This window comes from Phoxinus phoxinus (genome assembly GCF_949152265.1).
Source record: "Phoxinus phoxinus genome assembly, chromosome: 25".
In the NCBI taxonomy this organism is placed as follows: domain Eukaryota; kingdom Metazoa; phylum Chordata; class Actinopteri; order Cypriniformes; family Leuciscidae; genus Phoxinus; species Phoxinus phoxinus.
In genome coordinates this window covers 8,172,823-8,192,380 of record NC_136900.1, presented here as the reverse complement: position 1 = coordinate 8,192,380, position 19,558 = coordinate 8,172,823, and the positions used below count along the sequence as shown (strand labels likewise).

Here is a 19,558-nt window from a genome sequence, read left to right as displayed (position 1 = left end):
CCAGGTCTCCAGGAAAGACAAAAATGGCTGAAGGATACTGACCAGCTCAGGGTTGACCAGGTAGTACTCATCATTTACCCACAACTTCCACGAGCCCTCTGGCCAGTGGGCAAGCTGACCCGTACCTTCCCTGGACTTAATGAACGTATAAGGACAGTTGTAGTTCAGGTTCAAGATCGGACTTATGTTAGACCTGTGGCTCGGTTAATTCCACTTCCCAAACTCATGGATGATGACAACACCAATCCTGCCACTTGGTATGGGCTTTCTACCAGGTTCAAATGTCGCGAGCAACATTTTGGGGCGGCTGTGTACGAAAGCCCAACAATGCCCCCTCTAGGTATATTTATGTATGTGACTTTGTTGGTGCTTGCACGGGCATGGACAAGTCAGGACATGTCTGAACTAGTATCAGAGGGCAGTCAATTTACATAGGTGGAGAGACTGACATGCTTTCTTACACAAAGCGGACTACTGTATGTGTGTTGTTCCCGTGAGTGATTGATTAAGTAGTAAGTTATCTGTTTTACATTTTATGCTGTTCGAACTTTAATAGTCTGTGTATTCTGGCACTGTCATCTGCGAAATGTACTAGTTCGACTAGTAATTGGAATAATTATATTTCCGAGTCCATGTAAAGTCAAATTGATACTAGTTTGATACTGTTCAGTTGTTTATGACCTGCAGTATAATTCAGATATGTAAGCTAAATTTTTTATGCTATATATTTAGATTCTAAATACTTGAATACACTTTACCAAAGTAATGCTAACCTATGGTTTACAGATTTAACATTTAGCCTAATAACCTGATTTACTATTACTTCTGTTTTGTATAGTGACTATTCTTTATGCTATCTGTAATACTGTTTACTAGCAAATTTATATTGTATTTTGTTTTCTCTGTTCATTGTAGACCACACATACCCACAGGTAAATGCCTGTAACACTTCATACATGCAGAAATAATCCAAATAAAACCCTTCTGCTGGGACACTCTCTCTCGCTCCAGTTTCTCTAACCGGAAACTCCCAACACCATTTCTACTAGTGCTTAACCGAACCCTTTGAGCGTACCATACGCTCGTATACTACATTTAAATCAAATCAGTGAACACGCCTCCTCTTCCCCATATGGCATAGTTGGTAGTGTTTAGTCTTTAGACTGGGTTTTTCCTGGTCAGTGGCGGAATTGTTTTTTGAAACTGCAAAATAGCACCAGGGAACTTTTGCGCCGGAACATGCCTCCTCTTCCCCATATGGCATAGTTGGTAGTGTTGTTATAACCAGTCAACTGAACCAACAATCTTTTCACAAATCAGACAAAACCTTATCAAACTGTCAAAATCCATCAACATTCCGTGCATGAGCTACTTTCTGACATTCTAACTGAAAGTGGGTGAATATCAAAATACATGATATAAAAATTTTTTTAAACCACTTACAGTGTTATGTTGACAACACTATTGAAACAATTACTTTTTATTACAACTGTACATGAATAAATAGGCCATTTGGCCCTGGACTAATAGGGTATTCTATTTGTCCATTCTATTGGCTCTATTCTATTTTGAAGACTTGTGTAGACAAGTCTAATTTAAGGCTCTCATAAATAAATAGTATGGGTATATTATACATTTTCTGAGTCATCAGAGTGCCTTGAGTATTGAAGTTGTTGAGTTTTGTGTCCGTGGTGTTCTTTCATGCCACAGGGATAAAAGAAAGCATACAGTTTAGGCGGAAATTGTTAAAAAATGTGTGTTATTTCTGGTTTAAAGAAGTCATGTGAACTCTGTGTTTGTCAGACAGATTCAGTACTGGGCTTATATGAAAGCCTAAAAGGTCCCCTTTCCAACGATACCAAGCACCATATTATAGAATTTTGACAATATCCCTAGCATGAGACTAAACCAGATATACACCAGATTTCAAAAACAGAATTTATCTTAGGGGGTTAGTAACTTCATATGCTGAAAAAAGTGATTTCGCTACCACCCCTGCACTGCTATCGTGATTTTTCTAGAACTGGGGGTGTATACCTTGCCAAAAAACAATGATAGCATTTGTCCCCCCGATGATACCGATCAACCCCTCTGGCTCATGGACTAATCGTGTGTTCAGATGAATGAATACTTCTTGATTTTTTTTTTCAACTAACCCAAAACCCAACCTGCCAGAAAACACTCAATAAGATTTTTTTTATTGATCGCAACCATGGTTTAATTACAAGTCATATGTCGAGCAATAGCTGTTTATATTCAAAAATCCAGTCAAAGTTTATTCATGACATGTCAAGAGGAACAAAACTCAAATAAACATGATCAGCTGCTTTGATCTTTAATCCACATGAGGGGAAATAGCGCCACCTGCTGATCAACAGGAGAACTCGTACATGTTTATGCTACAACAACAGTGTATTACCATAGTAAAATGCCCTAAAATTATAACATAAAATTATTCTATCTACATAACTATGGTAAAGAAATGCAGATGAGCAGATCCAGCACTGTAGTGAACTCCTCTGAAATAAACTGATGTAATAGTTTTAGTATTTGCTGACTGTTCTCGTTTGTTTTATAAACTGCTGCATTGCCATCCACACATCCAAAATCCATATCAGTTAAATGAGTTTGTGTCTCTGGGGTTCACAAAATATATATTTGGAAGTTGGGCTTGTAATTGCCTCTATTGACAGCACGTGTAATTGCGCTACACAAACTTTGATTAGTCTCACTTAAGATAATGCTGTAGTAGATCAGAAGATATACATTAATGTGTATGGATTAAATTAATGAAATGAAAAAGAAATAGAAAATGCAATAGGCTGTATATTACACACACCTGGTTATATAAACCGGGGCTTCCCATTGACTTCACTTGTTCTAAAATAAAGTTCTGGTCGAAATTGTAAACCAAAATAAATGATAATATATTATAATATAATAATATTTATAATCTAATATATTTATAATATATATAAAGTATGTAAAATAAAATATGTAAGGTATAATATAATATATAATAAGTAAAACATTTTATTTGAAAAGTTAGAGCTCAAATAGCTTAATTTTAAAATAACGTTATAATTATTATACATAGTGATGTCAACTCGATTAATCGCGAAGATGCAAGTTTGTGTTTATATAATATTTGTGTATGTATGTATCATGTATACACACACACACACACACACACACACACACACACACACACACTTTTATGTTAGATGCGAATAATCCTTTGGACAGCACTATTATAAATATTAAAATACATATATTTAAGAAGTTTTATTCGCTGATAAAAAAGAATAAAAAAAAGAATACATTGATGAGTACTTCATCTTCTAGTTGCTGTGCTTTATACATTTGCTTTAGGTGTGTTACAAAAAAACTTGCTGAGCTCTGACCATTTAGACGTGGCGCCGGGCAAAGATATTTTCACCTTCATCAGTGCATCCACTCGACGTGGACTTCCGGTCACGTCACCAACGCTCGGCGGAGCTTCGGATTGGTTACTTGGGTTCGCTTTAACAGGAACGTTTGCCAGGTTCCCCAAAAGTCAACAACACTGGTCTATTAGTGGGCGAAACGCTGAAAATTACATAGATTTTGGAGTGAAATTGAAGTACGGTTTGTATTATGTGATATTATTTATCTCTATGTTTAATTTGACTTCCAATGAGATTTGATATGTAACATGTGAGCTTGCTATCGGTTGCCCTCAGGAGAGAGTGGAGCGGCTAGTCGCTAACAAACAGACTTTCGACCAAGAAGGGTGACACAACTCAACTTTACCACACACACACACACACACACTCTCACTGTTTCGTCTCGTCTATCATCCGTCAGGTTAGTGATCTGCCCATCTGTTCGGATTGTCGAAAAGTGTTTTGATTATATCATCTTAAAGATAAAGTGTTTTATTCTGGTTATTGCTGTGTAAACTGCTGGTTTATTTGCTATGTGGCTAGCTCATGTTAGCTCATTGATTTCACTCTAACATGTTACTTATCAGAAATGTCATTTTAGCTGAAACATCAATTTATACAACTCAGTTGCAGGTGCTCATGGTCGGGTGTGTGTTTTTATTTTGTCGTGTTAATTTAAAGCCCCATACATGAGCAGAAATGGGCTGTTAGCACTAGCCAGCTACTGCTGTTATTGCACAATTATCAGCTTTTAATCTGATCAATTTGTGCAACGGTTTTGAGATTATATATATGGAGAGAGATATGTGCGCGTGCACAGCTACTTAGTTCGGTGTTATAAATAGATATGCATTGGTTTCAGTTGTAAATCTAAAATCTACTTCCTGTCCACCAGTGTCCGAAATAACATAGTATTACCATGGTACATGTCAATTTATTGTCCTGTAAAACATGATAGTACCACAGCATGTCCAAAAACCATGCAAATACACATATCAAAAATCAAAGTTTGACCATGCTACATCCTCAAAGTACATGGTATTACTATGTGGTACATGTCCAATACATGTCCAAACAACATGATATTACCATGGTACATACGGTATACCTTACCACGTTACATGTCCAAAAAAACATGGTATTCATGGTGTCTTTAAATAAACCATTGCATTACAATAGTACACGTCCAAACACATGGTATTGCCATGGTACCTGTCCAAAAACATGGTATGTCTCTAAATAAACTATTGTATTACCGTGGTACATTAATAAAAACATGGTATGTGTCTAAACAAACCATTGCGTTACCATGGTACATGTCAGAAAATGTGGTATTACCATGATATGTGTCCAAAAATCATGGTATAAAGTTTAAACTATTGTATTACCATGGTACATGTCTAAATAATGCATTGCATTACCATGGTACATGTCTGAAAACATGGTATTACCATGATATGATTCCTCAATAAATTGGTATGCATGTATGCGTCTAATTAAACCATGATATCGCTATGGTGCATGTCCTAAAAAACATAGTATTACCATGATATGTGTCCAAAAACCTTGGTTTCTACCATGGTATCCTGAAGAGAAAGTGTGTGATGGTGTGTGTGTCACAGGTCATGTGGAGGAAGGCCGTGCTGGTGGCCCTGTTGGCGATGGGGATGGGTTATCTGTACCACACTGACTCGGAGCTACCGGCCCGTATGCTGAACTACATCAGCCAATCGCTGCCCCAGATGGAGTTGAGTGACAGCTCAGAGCCCCGCCCCCCGGCGCTGGAGGAGGCCATCGCTCAGGCCTGGCAGACCCTGATCACGACTCCGGCCCGACGCTGGGGGAGAGTGGCTGTGGGGTGAGCGACTCGCAATACTCTCATTTATTTAGAACTTTCTTTCTTCATTGTCTCTTTAATTCTCTTTGGATTTTTTTCCATGGGTTCGTCGCTTGTTCTGTTGTTGTTTGTGTCCTAAAGTTCAATCGATTTTTTGTCTTTTGTTTTGTTCTGTCATTTTGTTTCTTTCCTTTTTGTTGTTCAAACAAACCTTTTTTTAATGAGTATAAATGTGTTAGTAAATATTATTATTTACTTTCTGTTAGAGTATTTATTAATTTAAATTAACTTTTATTTATACATATGTTTTCATTTTTGTTTTTTCAGTTTTAGTTTAGTACTTACACTTAATCTTATTTTTTTTCAGATTATTTATTATATCACTTTATTGGATATTTAATTATTATATATTTATTATGAATTAATTAATAAATCATTAATATTGTTAACTTATCATTGTTTATGATTAATTATACATTTATAATTTATTTAGTCGCCAAAGTATCATTTCTAAATTTTGTTGAAGTTCATCTAAGATTTATACTTTATTCTATTTCAATAACTGAATTTGTTTTAATAGTTTTAGGTAACAATAACAACTTGATTCAGATCTGTAGGATAGTTACAAAGTTGTTTTTTTCTTTTTGTTAATTATTTCAGTTGAACATAAACAAATAAACCATCTTTCTAGTAATAGGTTGTGACTCATTTGTTCATTCATTCATTCGTTGATAAATTATTTTAATATTTGTTTTTATTAATTCGGTAACACTTTTCAATAAGGTTTCATAAGTTAACACGAACTAATAATGAACTGCACTTCTAAAGCATTTATTAATCTTTGTTAATGTTAATTTCAAGATTAAAATCAAAAGTTGTATTTGTTAATATTTGTGAACTAACATTAACAGCTGTATTTTTATTAACTAACATTAGCTTTACAATTTACAAATACAGTGACAAAGGTATCGCTCATGGTTAGTTCATGTCAGTTAATACACAAACTAATGAAACCTTATTGTAAAGTGTTTCCATTCATTGTTTTGTTCGCAGTAGTCGGTCCTCACAGGTCTGAACATGTGCTGATCTGTTTGTCAGGGTGAACGCCTGTGTGGATGTGGTGGTGTCCGGGGTGGGACTGCTTCAGGCACTGGCTCTCGACCCGGGTCCCGGCAGAGACCACGAGGTGCTACACAGCAAAGAGGACCTGAAAGAGGCCTTCATCCACTACATGGGGAAGGGCGCCGCCGCAGAGCGCTTCTTCTCAGATAAGGAGGTTTTTCAAAGGATCGCACGGGCGGCTGCCGAATATCCCGGCGCTCAGGTGCGCAGTGAAGTGTTTTATGACAGAAGGAGTGGCCCTCATGACATGTTTTCCTCAGGCCACGAGCCGAGGACCGAGATTAGCCGGTCTCTGAGCACACTGAAAATTGTCCGACAGGTTTGACTGCTCTGATTAAAGCCTTAGTGTGATTAAACTCAAAGTGTGCGATCTGATGTCCTATAATATACGCTTTAATTTTGGCATCTGCTGTAAATGAATCTGGCCCCTTGAGATCTGATGGTTTAATGTGAATGCACGAGAGGGAATTGAGTTTCTGTGTCAAATTTAATTTGTGCATAATCAACAGTAATTAACAGGTGCAGAGCTCAGACTGAGGCTGGTCCATGAGGCTGTTTTCATGACGAATCACAGCACATTTTCACCAAAATTAAGTCAACAATATTTCTCTTAGACCAATATCAAATATCTGGCAATTATTTAAGCACTTTCAATTTGATAGAAAATCTGATATTTCCCTTGTCTTTTAAAAAATATCCATAAATAAGTCACATCACAGGATCGTTTGCTATAAAATACTCGTGTGATTTGATCTTGTATGTTTTAATGAGACCACATTTCTGAGATTTACTCAATGTTTTTCCCCCCCCCTTGTTTCTTGCAGCTTTATGTGGGCGGAAACGCTGCTTTGATTGGCCAGAAACTAGCGTCTAACCCACATCTCATGGTGAGTGTCTGTTGTGCTACTGAGCAAGCTTCAAACTGTTCTAGTGCTAAAATCACTGGACAAAAGGTCAAATTGTCCTGAATTTCCTTTCCATAATAATAACTGTGATCATTTTCAAGAGTGCAAAAGCAGCTCATTCATTCATACCTGATGTGATGAGCACCTGATTGTAGTTTTCTGAAGAGTGCTGTGTTCTCTCAGGTCCTCTTGTGTGGTCCGGTGGGGCCGAAGCTTCATGAGATGCTGGATGAACAGATCGTGGTCCCGCCGGAGTCTCTGCAGGAGACCGATGAGTTCCACCTGATCCTGGAGTACAAGTCGGGTGAGACTCGCTCGAAATCACATTGGCAAATTATTTGATTTCTGTGACGCATTGAATATTCTGTAACGAATTGTTCACAATAAGACTAGAAACATACACTCTCCGGCCACACTATAGGGTAAAACTCATGCAAAAGTTCATTTATTTCAGTAATTCAACTTAAAAGGTGAAACTAATATATTATATAGACTCATTACATGCAAAGTGAGATATTTCAAGCCTTTATTTGTTATAATTTTGATGATTATGGCTTACAGCTTATGAAAATCCCAAATTCAAAATTAACAAATAAACAAATAAAGGCTTGAAATATCTCACTTTGCATGTAATGAATCTATATAATATATTAGTTTTTAAGTTGAATTTTTGAAATAAATGAACTTTTTCACAATCTTCTAATCATCTTGAATATTCAAATATGTTCAATAAATGCCACGAAGAATTAAGGCAGTTTTGAAGTCAAAAGGGGGTCCAACCCGGTACTAGCAAGTGGCCGGTGAGTGTATATTAAAGTCCCCATGTAGTCAGTCATTTTATCCCTTAATACTCACCTTTGATCACCAAAATGTCTGAAACACCAGTTTTAAGGAGAAAATACTCAGCAATGGTGTTGACTTATGAATTTACACACGATTTGTGTAAAGGCATATTAAAAACACCACATAGACATATAAACAACATTAAAAGCTGGATTTTCACCACAGGGGGGCTTTAAGAAAGTGTTAAATAAAGTGTTTCCTCTCTGCCGCCTCCTACAGGTGAACAGTGGGGTTCCTCGAAAGCTCCTCAGGCAAACCGCTTCATCCTGTCCCATGATGTGTCCAATGGGGAAATGAGCACGCTGGAGACGTTCGTGGCCAGTTTGGAGGAGTTCCAGCCGGATCTGGTGGTTCTGTCCGGACTGCATATGATGGAAGGAATGGGCCGAGATCTCTGGGAGGAACGACTGAAAGAGGTTTGGAACCAGAATCACTCAATGCCCATCTGATTTAAAAAGAGAATTATTTGTTACCGCATAATTTTAAAACAAATTCTAAAACCTGATTGGATGAGCCAAACTTTTGATATAGTATTAAAATATAGTACGTATATGCCAACGCCATTTTGATATAGTATTGATGTAGTATTTGCTGTTCTGGCAGAGTAACAGAGATATTTGTGACCCTGGACCACATGAGATTTATACATCATCTGAAAGCTGAATAAATAAGCTTTCCATTGATGTGTGCTTTGTTAGAATAGGATAATATAAAACTATTTGAAAATCTGGAATCTGAGGGTGCAAAAAAATGGAAACATTGAGAAAATCTCCTTTAAAGTTGTGCATTTATGTTCACGATTGTGCTGCATTCACTCACAAAAATACATGTTTTATATATTTATGGTATGAAATTTTCTAAATATCTTCATGGAACATGATCTTTACTTAATATCCTAATGATTTTTGGCATAAAATAAAAATCTATAATTTTGACCCCTACAATGTATTGTTGGCTATTGCCACAAATATACCCGTGCGACTCGACTGGTTTTGTGATCCAGGGTCACATTTTGAGGTCAATTACTTACTTATTAGATGGTGATTGTGTTCTGACTTCCTGCAGGCGGTGGTTGCGATCTCAGACGTGAGGAACGAGGTGCCCATCCACCTTGAGCTGGCCAGCATGACCGACAGAGACTACATGAACCGGATCCTGCAGGAGGTAATGGTGTGGGTTTAGTGAATGCTAATGCTCAGTAGACATACAGTATGAGTGGTGCAGGAGGGATAAAGCTCGGGGGTTATTGTTACTGGTGTCAAACAATGAACAGTGTTGAGGAATGTTCATTTTAAAAGTAACACCTACTAGTGTTCCAGTGTAAAAAGTCACTGAGTGCTACATTGTTAATTTAAAAAAAATCTAATTTTGCCTCTCTCCAATCAAGGAAAATGGCACTATCCATGTTTTCATTTTTTTTTAATCGTATCTAAAAAGAGAATAATAATTTGATGCGGGGTTTTACAAATAATTGGATATTTACTTCATGCTATTTACACAACCATTCAAAAACTAAAATAATTTTAATCAGGAATTATGCATTAAATTGGCAGTAAATACATTTATAAAGCTACAAAAGATTTCTATTTTAGATAAGTGCTGTTCTTTTGAACTTTCTATTCAAGAGATGCTATCATAGTTTCCACTAATATATGAATAATCATAAATGTTTCTTGAACATCAAATCAACATATTATTATGATTTCTGAAGGATCATGTGACTGAAGACTGGAGTAATGATGCTGAAAATTCAGCTTTGATCACATTACATTTTACACTATTCACATAGAAAACACTTATTTTACATCATAATAATATTTCAGTTTTACTGTATTTTTTTATCAAATAAATATTGCTGAGCAGAAGAGACTTCTTTTAAATACATTTGACCAAACTTTTAAACAATAATGCTCTTTCTGAGTGCCAATGCTATAATTTAATGTGTATAAATCCTTATTAATAATGGGAAAATCATGGAGATTCATTCATCAAAATGTATTTATATATTTATAATTTAATTCATTTATTCATATTTAGGCACAGGTATTAACCGATAATCTTAAAATGACCACTTTTCATGACTCCCTTTTGTATTTGTCAGTCATTTAAAGAAAATCTCTATAAATTGAACTTGGTGAAGGTGAAGACCCAACTTTATGCATGTTTTGTAAGATTCCCTTATCTATTAAACATATTTTAATTAGATTGTCCTGGATTTAACAAGTATAATGCTCTTTTATGAAGCTACCTCACTTAAGGACTTTAGTAAGATTAAGCCTGAAAAGGTTTTTGATTTTTTTTATCATGCTAATTTAAAAAAATCTTGTATAATATGACTTGCTGTTTGTTTTTATTGTATTTATATGATATTTGTATTTGTGTAATTAATTTTTCCCCCATGAAAATAGCTTTGAATGCTGACATGGCACTAAATAAAACAATCTGAATCTATAAATTCAACACGTACCGGTAATTAGGTTTTGATCTACAACATTCAGGTTTCTTTGTGCTCTTCTGTTAGCAGGTCATTCCTATCGTGAACTCCATCGGTCTGAACGAGCAGGAGCTGCTGTTTTTGACTCAGTCTGGAGGAGGACCTCACGCTGACCTCACTTCCTGGGACGGCATACCCGACGTGGGCCGCGTCAGCGACATCTTGCTCTGGATCTTAGAGGAGCACGGCCGGGCGGACCCAGAATCCGAGGCCGATCTGACCCGGATCCACTTCCACACGCTGGCGTACCACATCTTGGCCACGGTGGAGGGTCACTGGGGGAACCAGGTGGCGGCGGTGGCTTCGGGCGCTCGTGTGGCGAGCAGTCAAGCCTGCGGTCTGCAAACCGTGGACATTAATAAAGTGATCCTCAAGGCGCCTTTGAGCTTCTACAGCTCCTTCTCAGAACCGAGAGAGAGCCTAGCGGTGGACCCGACCAGACCGGTTACCGTGTGGCGCAGAGGGAACGTGTCTTTCCACCTCACGCCGGTGCTAGTGTGCAAGCAGCCGCTGAGGACTGTGGGATTGGGGGACGCCATCTCAGCAGAGGGACTTCTGTTTTCAGAGGTCACGCACCCATCTCTTTGAAGAAACGTCCTCGTCGTTCGATCCTCTTCTCAAAAGACTCGCAGAGCATCAAAAGAGGACGGTTTTGTGTTGAAATGCAGTTCGAGTGCACTGTCCTCTTCCCAGAGATGTGTTGTTGCTACCTTTGTCTGAAATCATATTGTGAAAGACAGCACTGAACGTAATAACGCCATTTTTTTTACCCAAAATAAAGTTTGGTCATCATTCACTCACCCTCAAACCTAAATGACCTTCTTTATCTTCATTTGCACAAGAAAAGTCAAATGGGTTTTGAGCAACATGAGGGCGAGTAAATGATGAAAGAACTTTAATTTATTTTAGGTGAACTTTCTTTAACTTTTTAAACTATGAGAAGAGGAGCTCATAGTTCATAGAGGAGCTGATTTTTAGAGTCTTAAACATCTCTGTTAAATACCTAAACACACTTTAATTTGGTATTTGAACCGTTAATAAGTATCAGATCTTGAAGGCCGCCGATTCACAGTTTATCTGTGTCAACTCAAGTAATGTAAAGTTCTCTTATCCTAATGAAATTAAGTAGAAGCAATGTTCCCAGGTTCAATCTAGAGTTCAAATAATAGTTAATAGTTTAGCTCACCAGCGTACCTGACATTATTCTGACCATTATTAATGCACATAATGTCATTTAAATACTCAGTACCATTCATTATTCTAGTCTTAAATGAATTTTATTGTTCTTAAGGGTGGGAATATATCTATAGGTTTTTTGTACGTTGGTACCAGCATCGTTTGTATATAATAAGAGAAGTCGTAAATATTTTTCATTAGCCATTGATTTCTGGTGAATCATAAACTGTAGGTGGCGTTAATGACGACTGTTGTGATTTATGATGCTTCCTATCACACATAATGAATATGTGCATACAAACGATGTCATTTATTAGTTTTAAAGCTGATCCTTTTCAGCCATGTTGTACCATCCACACACTTGACGTATCATTTTTTTTTTTATATGTTTATTTTTTGGGCCGTACTAATTAATCTCAGTATGTGAATGATCATCTGTCTTAAATCAGCCTTAAAGTTTGACAAACCTATCTGAGGCTTTTTAACAAAATCTTAAAACAGTTTTAGAAACTTTCAGCACAGCAGTGTTGTAAAGCAATTCTAAGCAAATGAACCACTAATGGTTTTATGAACAGTTCACACACAAGTCTATGTGTGTAGCTTCATGAATAAGGTCTTGGCAAGACGTTCAAATCAGCAGCTGGAAGAAAAAGCCTTGGTTTGTGTTTTGTACTGTATTTCTGTTACACTCCATGTTGACGCTTTTAGTTTCTCAAACCAACAAGAATTGTGACAGTGTCCATCACTGTATTTAGATTTGACATCCATGTTAGTATGATTTGAAACTGGCAATATGTTTGAGATGTTTTTGAGATTTATTTCAGCAATTCTTCGAGTTTTTTTTCCTCAAACACTGCAAATGGTGAGTCTTGGTGTGAGGAACTAACAGAAAGTTCATATTCATACAACTTTTAGATGTATAAAACATTTTAGGGTTCTAGTTTGCACATGTGATTATGCAACAAAGTCTTTTAAGAGTTAATTGGCAAAACGTCAATCATAAATGTTAAGACTAGAAATATATTAGCTCTGTTGAGTATGGAATATTTTTATATAAATAAAACTCTTCTGTTCCAGTTATAAAATGTCAGTTTTCTTTATGGTGTGGTTGTTACAAAGAACAAAATTATAATGAAATGCTTTTTGGTAAAACATTACAATATGGTCCTTTTAGTTAATGTAGAAAATGGATTAAATATCATGAAACTCTTAATGGCGCAGGCTGAACAGTCCTTTACATGCAAGCAATCACATCATTACCTCATAGCACAAGCTGATTGGCTCTGCTGATCTAGCAGCCAATGAGATTGCTTGCTCAACATTTAAGTAGTGTGGTTCAGTGTTTGCTGTAAGCTAGTCCTGCAGTGCTATCAGAGCTCCTCTGAACCCCTCCACCTCCACAGCTCCACCTGCCTAGATCTAGATATGTATAGCCCCTTTCACACAGCGCGTTGATCCCTGGAAATTGCCAGAGTGCCTTCTGTGTGAACGCAAAGATGTCCCGGGATTGATGCCGGGATCGATCCCGGGTTGGGGTCCTAGTAACATTGCCGGCATCAGTCCCGGAACGCACTCTGTGTGAACAAAAGCCGCAATCAATGCCGTAAGGTGTGTGTCGTAGTGATGACGCTGAAGCTGGGATCGTTCAGCTAGTGAAACGGTACGTAATGCGCTAGTTTATGATCGAATCATTAAAAAAAATGCACTAGCGAGAGCAATCGCAGCTCATAAGCAAACTTAAGACATTACATGTCACATCGATGTCACGTGTCTTTACGGGTTGTGTGTGAACGCACGCACAGATTCCGGAAAATTACTGGCAGTGTGAATGAACCAAGATCAAACAATCCCGGGTCACATTATCCGTGTATTTTAGCAGCGGCGTAGCAGATCTAGTCCACCAAGACCACATACATTAACATTGCCATTTCAATAACATGTCATGATTAAACTCAAATTAACTAGCAATGAGCATTACGTTTGTTACAGTATTTATTAATCTTTGTTAACGTTAGTTAATACAAATACAGCATTAAATACTATAATCAGATACAACTTTTAATTCTAGTAATGTATTATTAAATACTGAAATTAAGATTGATAATGCTTGATAATTATTTTTCATTGTTCATGTTAACTAATGTAAAAAAAAAAAGGAACCTTCTAGTAAAGTGTACCTGGTTTTTATACAAAACTTTCTTATACAATTATATGTTTTATTGGTGGACAGACCTTTATGTAACGAAATGAATCATTCAAACATCTAAACAAATAATCATCTGTGATTGTAACCTGCACTTTAATTAAACGAAAAATTCTGCTGTACATTCAATAAGTTATAAACCCCTTCAGTTTTGGAGAAAGATATACAGTAGTTTGAGCTCTATTCAGCCACTGCTTTCGGTTTACTCTTCTTCTCTGTGAGTTTGTCCGGTTCGTCCTCGTCCTCGGGGTCTCCGGGAGTGACTGTAGGGGGAGACGGGGCGCTGCTCACATCCGCCTCGGGCACTGGAGAGAGACAGAGCATTCGGATGAACCGAGTGTATAAAAACACAGCCGTTATCAGTTATGCCGGGTGCACACTGTATGATTTTGGCCACGATTTGACCGTCTGAGACAAATTTAGCAAATGCTAAAAGATTCCTCTGATCCTAGGCTCAAATCTGAAGTCTTTGATCGTTAGTTTGACATGTTCACCGACAGCCGATTAATTGCGATCAAATTTGAACTCCGACGAATTTCTGGCGGTATCAGAAGATTTGACTCGCAGTCCTGCAGTGATTCGCCTACGACCACGTCACCTTTTTTCAAACAAAGACCAAAATTAACGTTAGAGATTTCTTTGCAACAACCATTTCAATCCCGCGTGTAACGCAGCTCACATCACCGAACGCGTCATTGATTAATGCGTCTTCGTACAGTGTGACATTAATGACAGCTGAGATCTTACAGTGTGACATGGCTTACAGCGAGGATCATGTTCGTACAGTCTGACAAGCAACAATCGTAAAGGACTATAATGAATCGCACAGTGTGCACTCGGCTTTAGTCAGTGTAAGTTGAGGGGTCCTGCACCTGTGGCGATCTGCATGCTCTTGCTGTAGCCGGCGGCTGAAGACATGGCCTGACCCAGGGCCTGGTTGGTGCCCAGGGGCTGCTGGGAGCTGCTGGCTTTGCTGGAGGAGGAGGAGGACCGGTGGCTGGTCTTGCCGTCTTTGCCCGGTTTGCTCCAGTACAGGTTCTCACCCGTCTGTAGAGCAGTGCCTATTTTCTGAGCCATTTCAACCATCTGTGTGAGAAAGACACGAGATCGCCTGTGATTCACAGCAATGTGAGCAAAAAACATCATTTTTACTAATTACCAGATTGATATAATGAGGATCAAATTGTGAGAATGCAAAAATAAATAAATAAAAATGTTTAGAAATTATTTTACATTAAAAGAGGCTAAATTATGCCTATATTATATATTATATAAGTCTTGATGTTGTTTTTAGTCTCTACTAGATCAGGTTTTCCTGCTTGAATGTTGATTATTTTCCTCATATTCTCCATTGTTGCGGCTCCTCTCTTCACAGTCTGACAGTAACACTGTTTACTTCCTGTCTCTATGAAGCCCCTCCTTCTGAATAGCACTCTGTGCTCTGATTGGTCAGCTGGAGCAGTGTGTTGTGATTGGTCGAGCGCTTCGAGTGTGTTTGGGAAATGTCCCGCCCCTTTTCATAACCGGCAGTTTCAACACACTACTAACTAACTCAACCAGGCCCCGCCCCTTTATTCTGCGTATTAATTATTATAATGAGGAATATTGAGACGTGTTCGTTCCCGAGAGAAACTCAAGACTACAATGGAGGCGTTTCAGAAGTTCAGAAACACTGACACTGATATAGAGAAGAACTCCCACTGGACGGACTTTGAAACGTAGCAGACATTTTTCACGCTCAAACAGCAACATTAAATGAAAGAAAGAAATAAAACCAAATACAAAATTCTAATCGACAGTTTTTAGAACCAATATTTATATAATATGATTTTTGTCACTGTATTAGAGTAATAAAAAAGAACGCCAGAACGCCCACCACACACCAGCTTACTGGTGGAGAAGAGACAGAGTGATGAAGCCAATTCGTATATATAGGAGAATGATTAGGAGGCCATGATGGACAGAGGCCACTGGGCAAATTTGGCCAGGATGCCGGGGTTACACCCCTACTCTTTCGAAAGACATCCTGGGATTTTTAATGACCACAGAGAGTCAGGACCTTGGTTTAACGTCTCATCCGAAGGACGGCGCTCTTTGTCAGTATAGTGTCCCCGTCACTACACTGGGGCATTAGGACCCACACAGACCACAGGGTGAGCGCCCCCTGCTGGCCTCACTAACACCTCTTCCAGCAGCAACCTGGTTTTCTCAGGAGGTCTCCCATCCAAGTACTAACCAGGCTCAGCCCCGCTTAGCTTCAGTGGGAAACCAGTCTTGGGCTACAGGGTGATATGGCTGCTGGTTATAAATTCAAGATGTGGTTCCATATGTGTCTTGAACGTATTTCCATAACTGCACTTAGAATTAACATGCGGGGAAATTCCAACTCTTGGAAGTAAACAAAAAGAAGGAAAATTTAAAAAAATGTTTACTATGGATGGAGAGACGACTGGGCTGATTGTATCCCTGGTCACAGTTTATTATATAGCTTCAGGAGGAGGCGTGCATTAATGTTGCTAAACAGTGACATAATGCACAGCGCAGCTGACTACGGCAGCTGGTTTAGGCCAAAAATGTGCAGTTCTTTGGCAGTTGGGTCTGTTCGAGGTCGGATCACGTTCTCACCACAAACGGTTCGCTCCAGAGTTCGTTTGAAAGCGCACCCGCTAGTTTGGTCCGCGCACCCGAGTGGCGAGTGCGACTGCTGCATTCACACCTGCGCAAACCAACCGCACAACGAACTCCAGTGCGATTCAACCCAACTAAATGAGGCCGGTGTGAAAGCACCCTAAGTGACCAGTTCTGGTCCAGAATTAGACTAGGCGTCAGTACCTCAGGGTCAAACTCCGTGTTGCTGTTATCCTCAACCTGAGCGTTGACTTTCCTCTCCATCTCCTGGTACTGCTGCAGCGCGGCCTTCTTATCGCCCTGATTAAACTGGAACACCGCAAAGTTCAGGTTCACCAGCGGGTTTGACCTGCCAGACAAAGTTCACTCACTTAAACTCTAGCTCTGCATTAGCTCATGTACACTGCAGATTTCCCAGCACTGATCAGGGTTTGAGAACATACTCATCGAGCTGAACCGCCTGCTCGTAAGACCTGCGGGCGTTATCCGCGTCATCCAGGTTGGTCAGGGCAACTGATGAAGGTCAGAGCACAAATAATCATCAAATTCTAATTCAACTGGATTCTCACACTTACACTGATCTTTAAGAAACATGACTTTAACAACTAATAACAATATATTTGATTAAGTAAATATTTATTATTAACAAAATCGGCACTTCCTGAGAAACTGGTGCAAAATATCTGTAATACAAAATGGAAGTGTGGCTCTTTTTCGTACACCATAAATGACTTGTGTCTCATTGTATGGGAACGCAGTCGTGTGAGATGCTTCTGATGACAGACTTTGACTCGGGCGTTTCAGAACCACCAAACCCAACATTTGAGATGCTGCGATGCGATTGGTCCGCTGGTTAGTCCAGTTATCCAATCACATCAACTGTTGAGGCGATGTCACATACGTTTTTTTGTTGTGCATCACAGAATTTATTTGGTATTAAATGTGATTCAAAGATTTGCTGGATTTAATAAAGTTTGTGAGGAATGTGGCATCTGTTATGGAAATTTTACATTTAGATGTGTTTCTTTTGCTTTTGTATGGGTACAACTTGTATTAACGTTGAACTTTCATTTACTCATAAGCATTTAAAGGAATATAATCATATAAGCTAAAGCACAATAATAAAATATGTAACCAGACATGCATAAGTTGGAATAGGCTTGCAGGAACAATATGTTCTAAGAAGAACTAAGTAGCAAGTGACTTTTTGTACTATAAGTGTGAAAAATATGTGCGCAGCTTTGATCGAACTAAAGATAGACAAGATGTGTGAAACAGAGCAGCAGCTAAGAAACAGGAAACTTTTGCAGACATGACGTTGCTCAGACCAGTTAGAATTTGGGTTGGACATGAGATAATGAGCTAAGACATCTCCATTTAAGGTAACAAAGGATTTTTACACAGGGTGTGTTAGGGTATATAACCTTGGCGAAAGGGACTAGCCTTCGCCTTCTCATGTCAGATGCTCTCTGCGTGAGAATGCCATGGGCCTTCTCATACTTAGACACTGTCTGTATGTTGAACGCTTATTTCATGCATGAAATAAAATACTTTGTTTAATCTCTTGAGAATCGACTTTGTCTCCTTCATCCAGGTTTTAATATTGAGTAATTTTCCACAACAAATGGCGACGAGGATGCGATTGCAAAACCGATGATCGTCGTGAGGGGAACAGTTGACTGGCCATCCCGAGAGAACACTCTACGGCTCAATATCCTCAAGCTTGAGGAAAGAGAATTGTTCAACTCCTCACGACGACCTAGGTGGACGCAATTAAAGAACTCACAGACAGTGAGACTCACAAGACGGTGAGAGAAAATTTAAATTATTCACATGGTGGATAAGAAAATTATTTGCGTATTGAATATTTTTTCTAAAAGGGTCAGAGTTTTGGAATAAGCGTTTCCAAACAGGGTTTGAGAATAAGCCTAAAAGTAAGTTCTCAAATGCCATGTGTTAATTCTTCTCTAAAAGGGCCAGAGTTTTGAGAATAGGTCTGATAGAAAATTTCTCAAACACCAGACAAGGTGCTCGTTCGAAATAAGCTGATAGTAAGGTTCGGACATTAGAGGAGGCACTTGTTTGGGAAAGACCTGCATCGACGGAGGCAAGCAATTTTGAAAGTCCTAGATTGACGAATTTAGGCAGGTCGTGGTGGCCACGTTGAGAGGAGAATTAACACAGTAAATATAGTGCGTGGTGACCACGCGGGGGAAGATATTTAAATACGCAAATATAAATACTGTTGATTAAGAAGAAGGAAAGAGGAAAATTTATAGGTAAATATAAAGTAATAAAATAATAAATAAAAATACGCAAATATGGATTAATAAAATTAATTAATATAGGGAAATTGAACAAACAAAATTGTCTAAGTAAAAATGGGTAACGGAAATTCAAAAAAGAAGGATGGAGAACAGGTTGATTTCTCGAAGGGTTCATAAAAAATAATGGACAAAGCAATAGGAATTTGGTATCATGAATATGTGCCGTATTTAAAAGAGCAATATGGGTTCAATGGGGGTTTAAGCGTGTCACATTTGACAAAAACAAAAGCAAAATTGGTCTACTCACGTTGTCAAGAGGAAAGACAAGACACATAGAGAAACGCATTATGCAATCTTAAAAATGACATATCTTTGAAAAATGACGTCTGACATTGTTTCTTCTTCTCCCTATTATGGCATTGTTTTTTTTTGTTTGTTTTTGTTTTGTGAGAATAAGATAGGAGGACAGGATGTATCCGGCTCATCTTCCACCTCCTCGCAATCCTAACCAGATTCCAGCAGCCGCAGAAGGACGGGATCACGCAGTTCCTAACGCACCACACGAACAACCACCACCGCTCTGCAGCCCTCCAGAAAATGAAGGTAAAGACTTTGTTCTGGGATGGATTGGACAGTGACATTTCAAAAGCAATTCAAA

At 38.4% G+C, this 19,558-nt stretch overlaps 2 protein-coding genes across 5 annotated transcripts in view; one reads left to right on the top strand and one right to left on the bottom strand.

The window, feature by feature from the left end:
• The first annotated feature begins 3,409 nt into the window (after positions 1–3,409).
• Positions 3,410–12,881, top strand: adpgk (ADP-dependent glucokinase). Of its 2 annotated transcripts, none has more exons than XM_079602766.1 (9): positions 3,410–3,622; positions 3,723–3,846; positions 5,048–5,283; positions 6,361–6,586; positions 7,209–7,271; positions 7,473–7,593; positions 8,352–8,548; positions 9,198–9,296; positions 10,657–12,881. In XM_079602766.1, exons 3-9 carry the CDS (start codon positions 5,051–5,053, stop codon positions 11,212–11,214), a joined length of 1,497 nt encoding a protein of 498 aa, XP_079458892.1. In that variant the 5' UTR covers positions 3,410–3,622; positions 3,723–3,846; positions 5,048–5,050; the 3' UTR covers positions 11,215–12,881. The 2 variants fall into 2 exon arrangements, with proteins under 2 accessions (XP_079458892.1, XP_079458891.1); XM_079602765.1 differs by having other exon boundaries at positions 3,436–3,622; positions 10,654–12,762.
• bbs4 (Bardet-Biedl syndrome 4) overlaps positions 12,602–19,558 on the bottom strand; it is a 21,219-nt gene continuing 14,262 nt past the window's right edge. For 2 of the 3 annotated variants that reach the window (XM_079602763.1, XM_079602764.1), the window contains exons 13-16: positions 17,077–17,146; positions 16,838–16,982; positions 14,878–15,091; positions 13,015–14,310 (exon numbers count right to left, since the gene is read on the bottom strand). In XM_079602763.1, coding sequence (XP_079458889.1) covers positions 14,186–14,310; positions 14,878–15,091; positions 16,838–16,982; positions 17,077–17,146 — 554 coding nt within the window. In that variant the 3' untranslated portion in view covers positions 13,015–14,185. Of the gene's footprint in view, positions 14,311–14,877; positions 15,092–16,837; positions 16,983–17,076; positions 17,147–19,558 lie in introns of all 3 variants that reach the window. The other variant, XR_013796411.1, reaches the window with a different exon arrangement.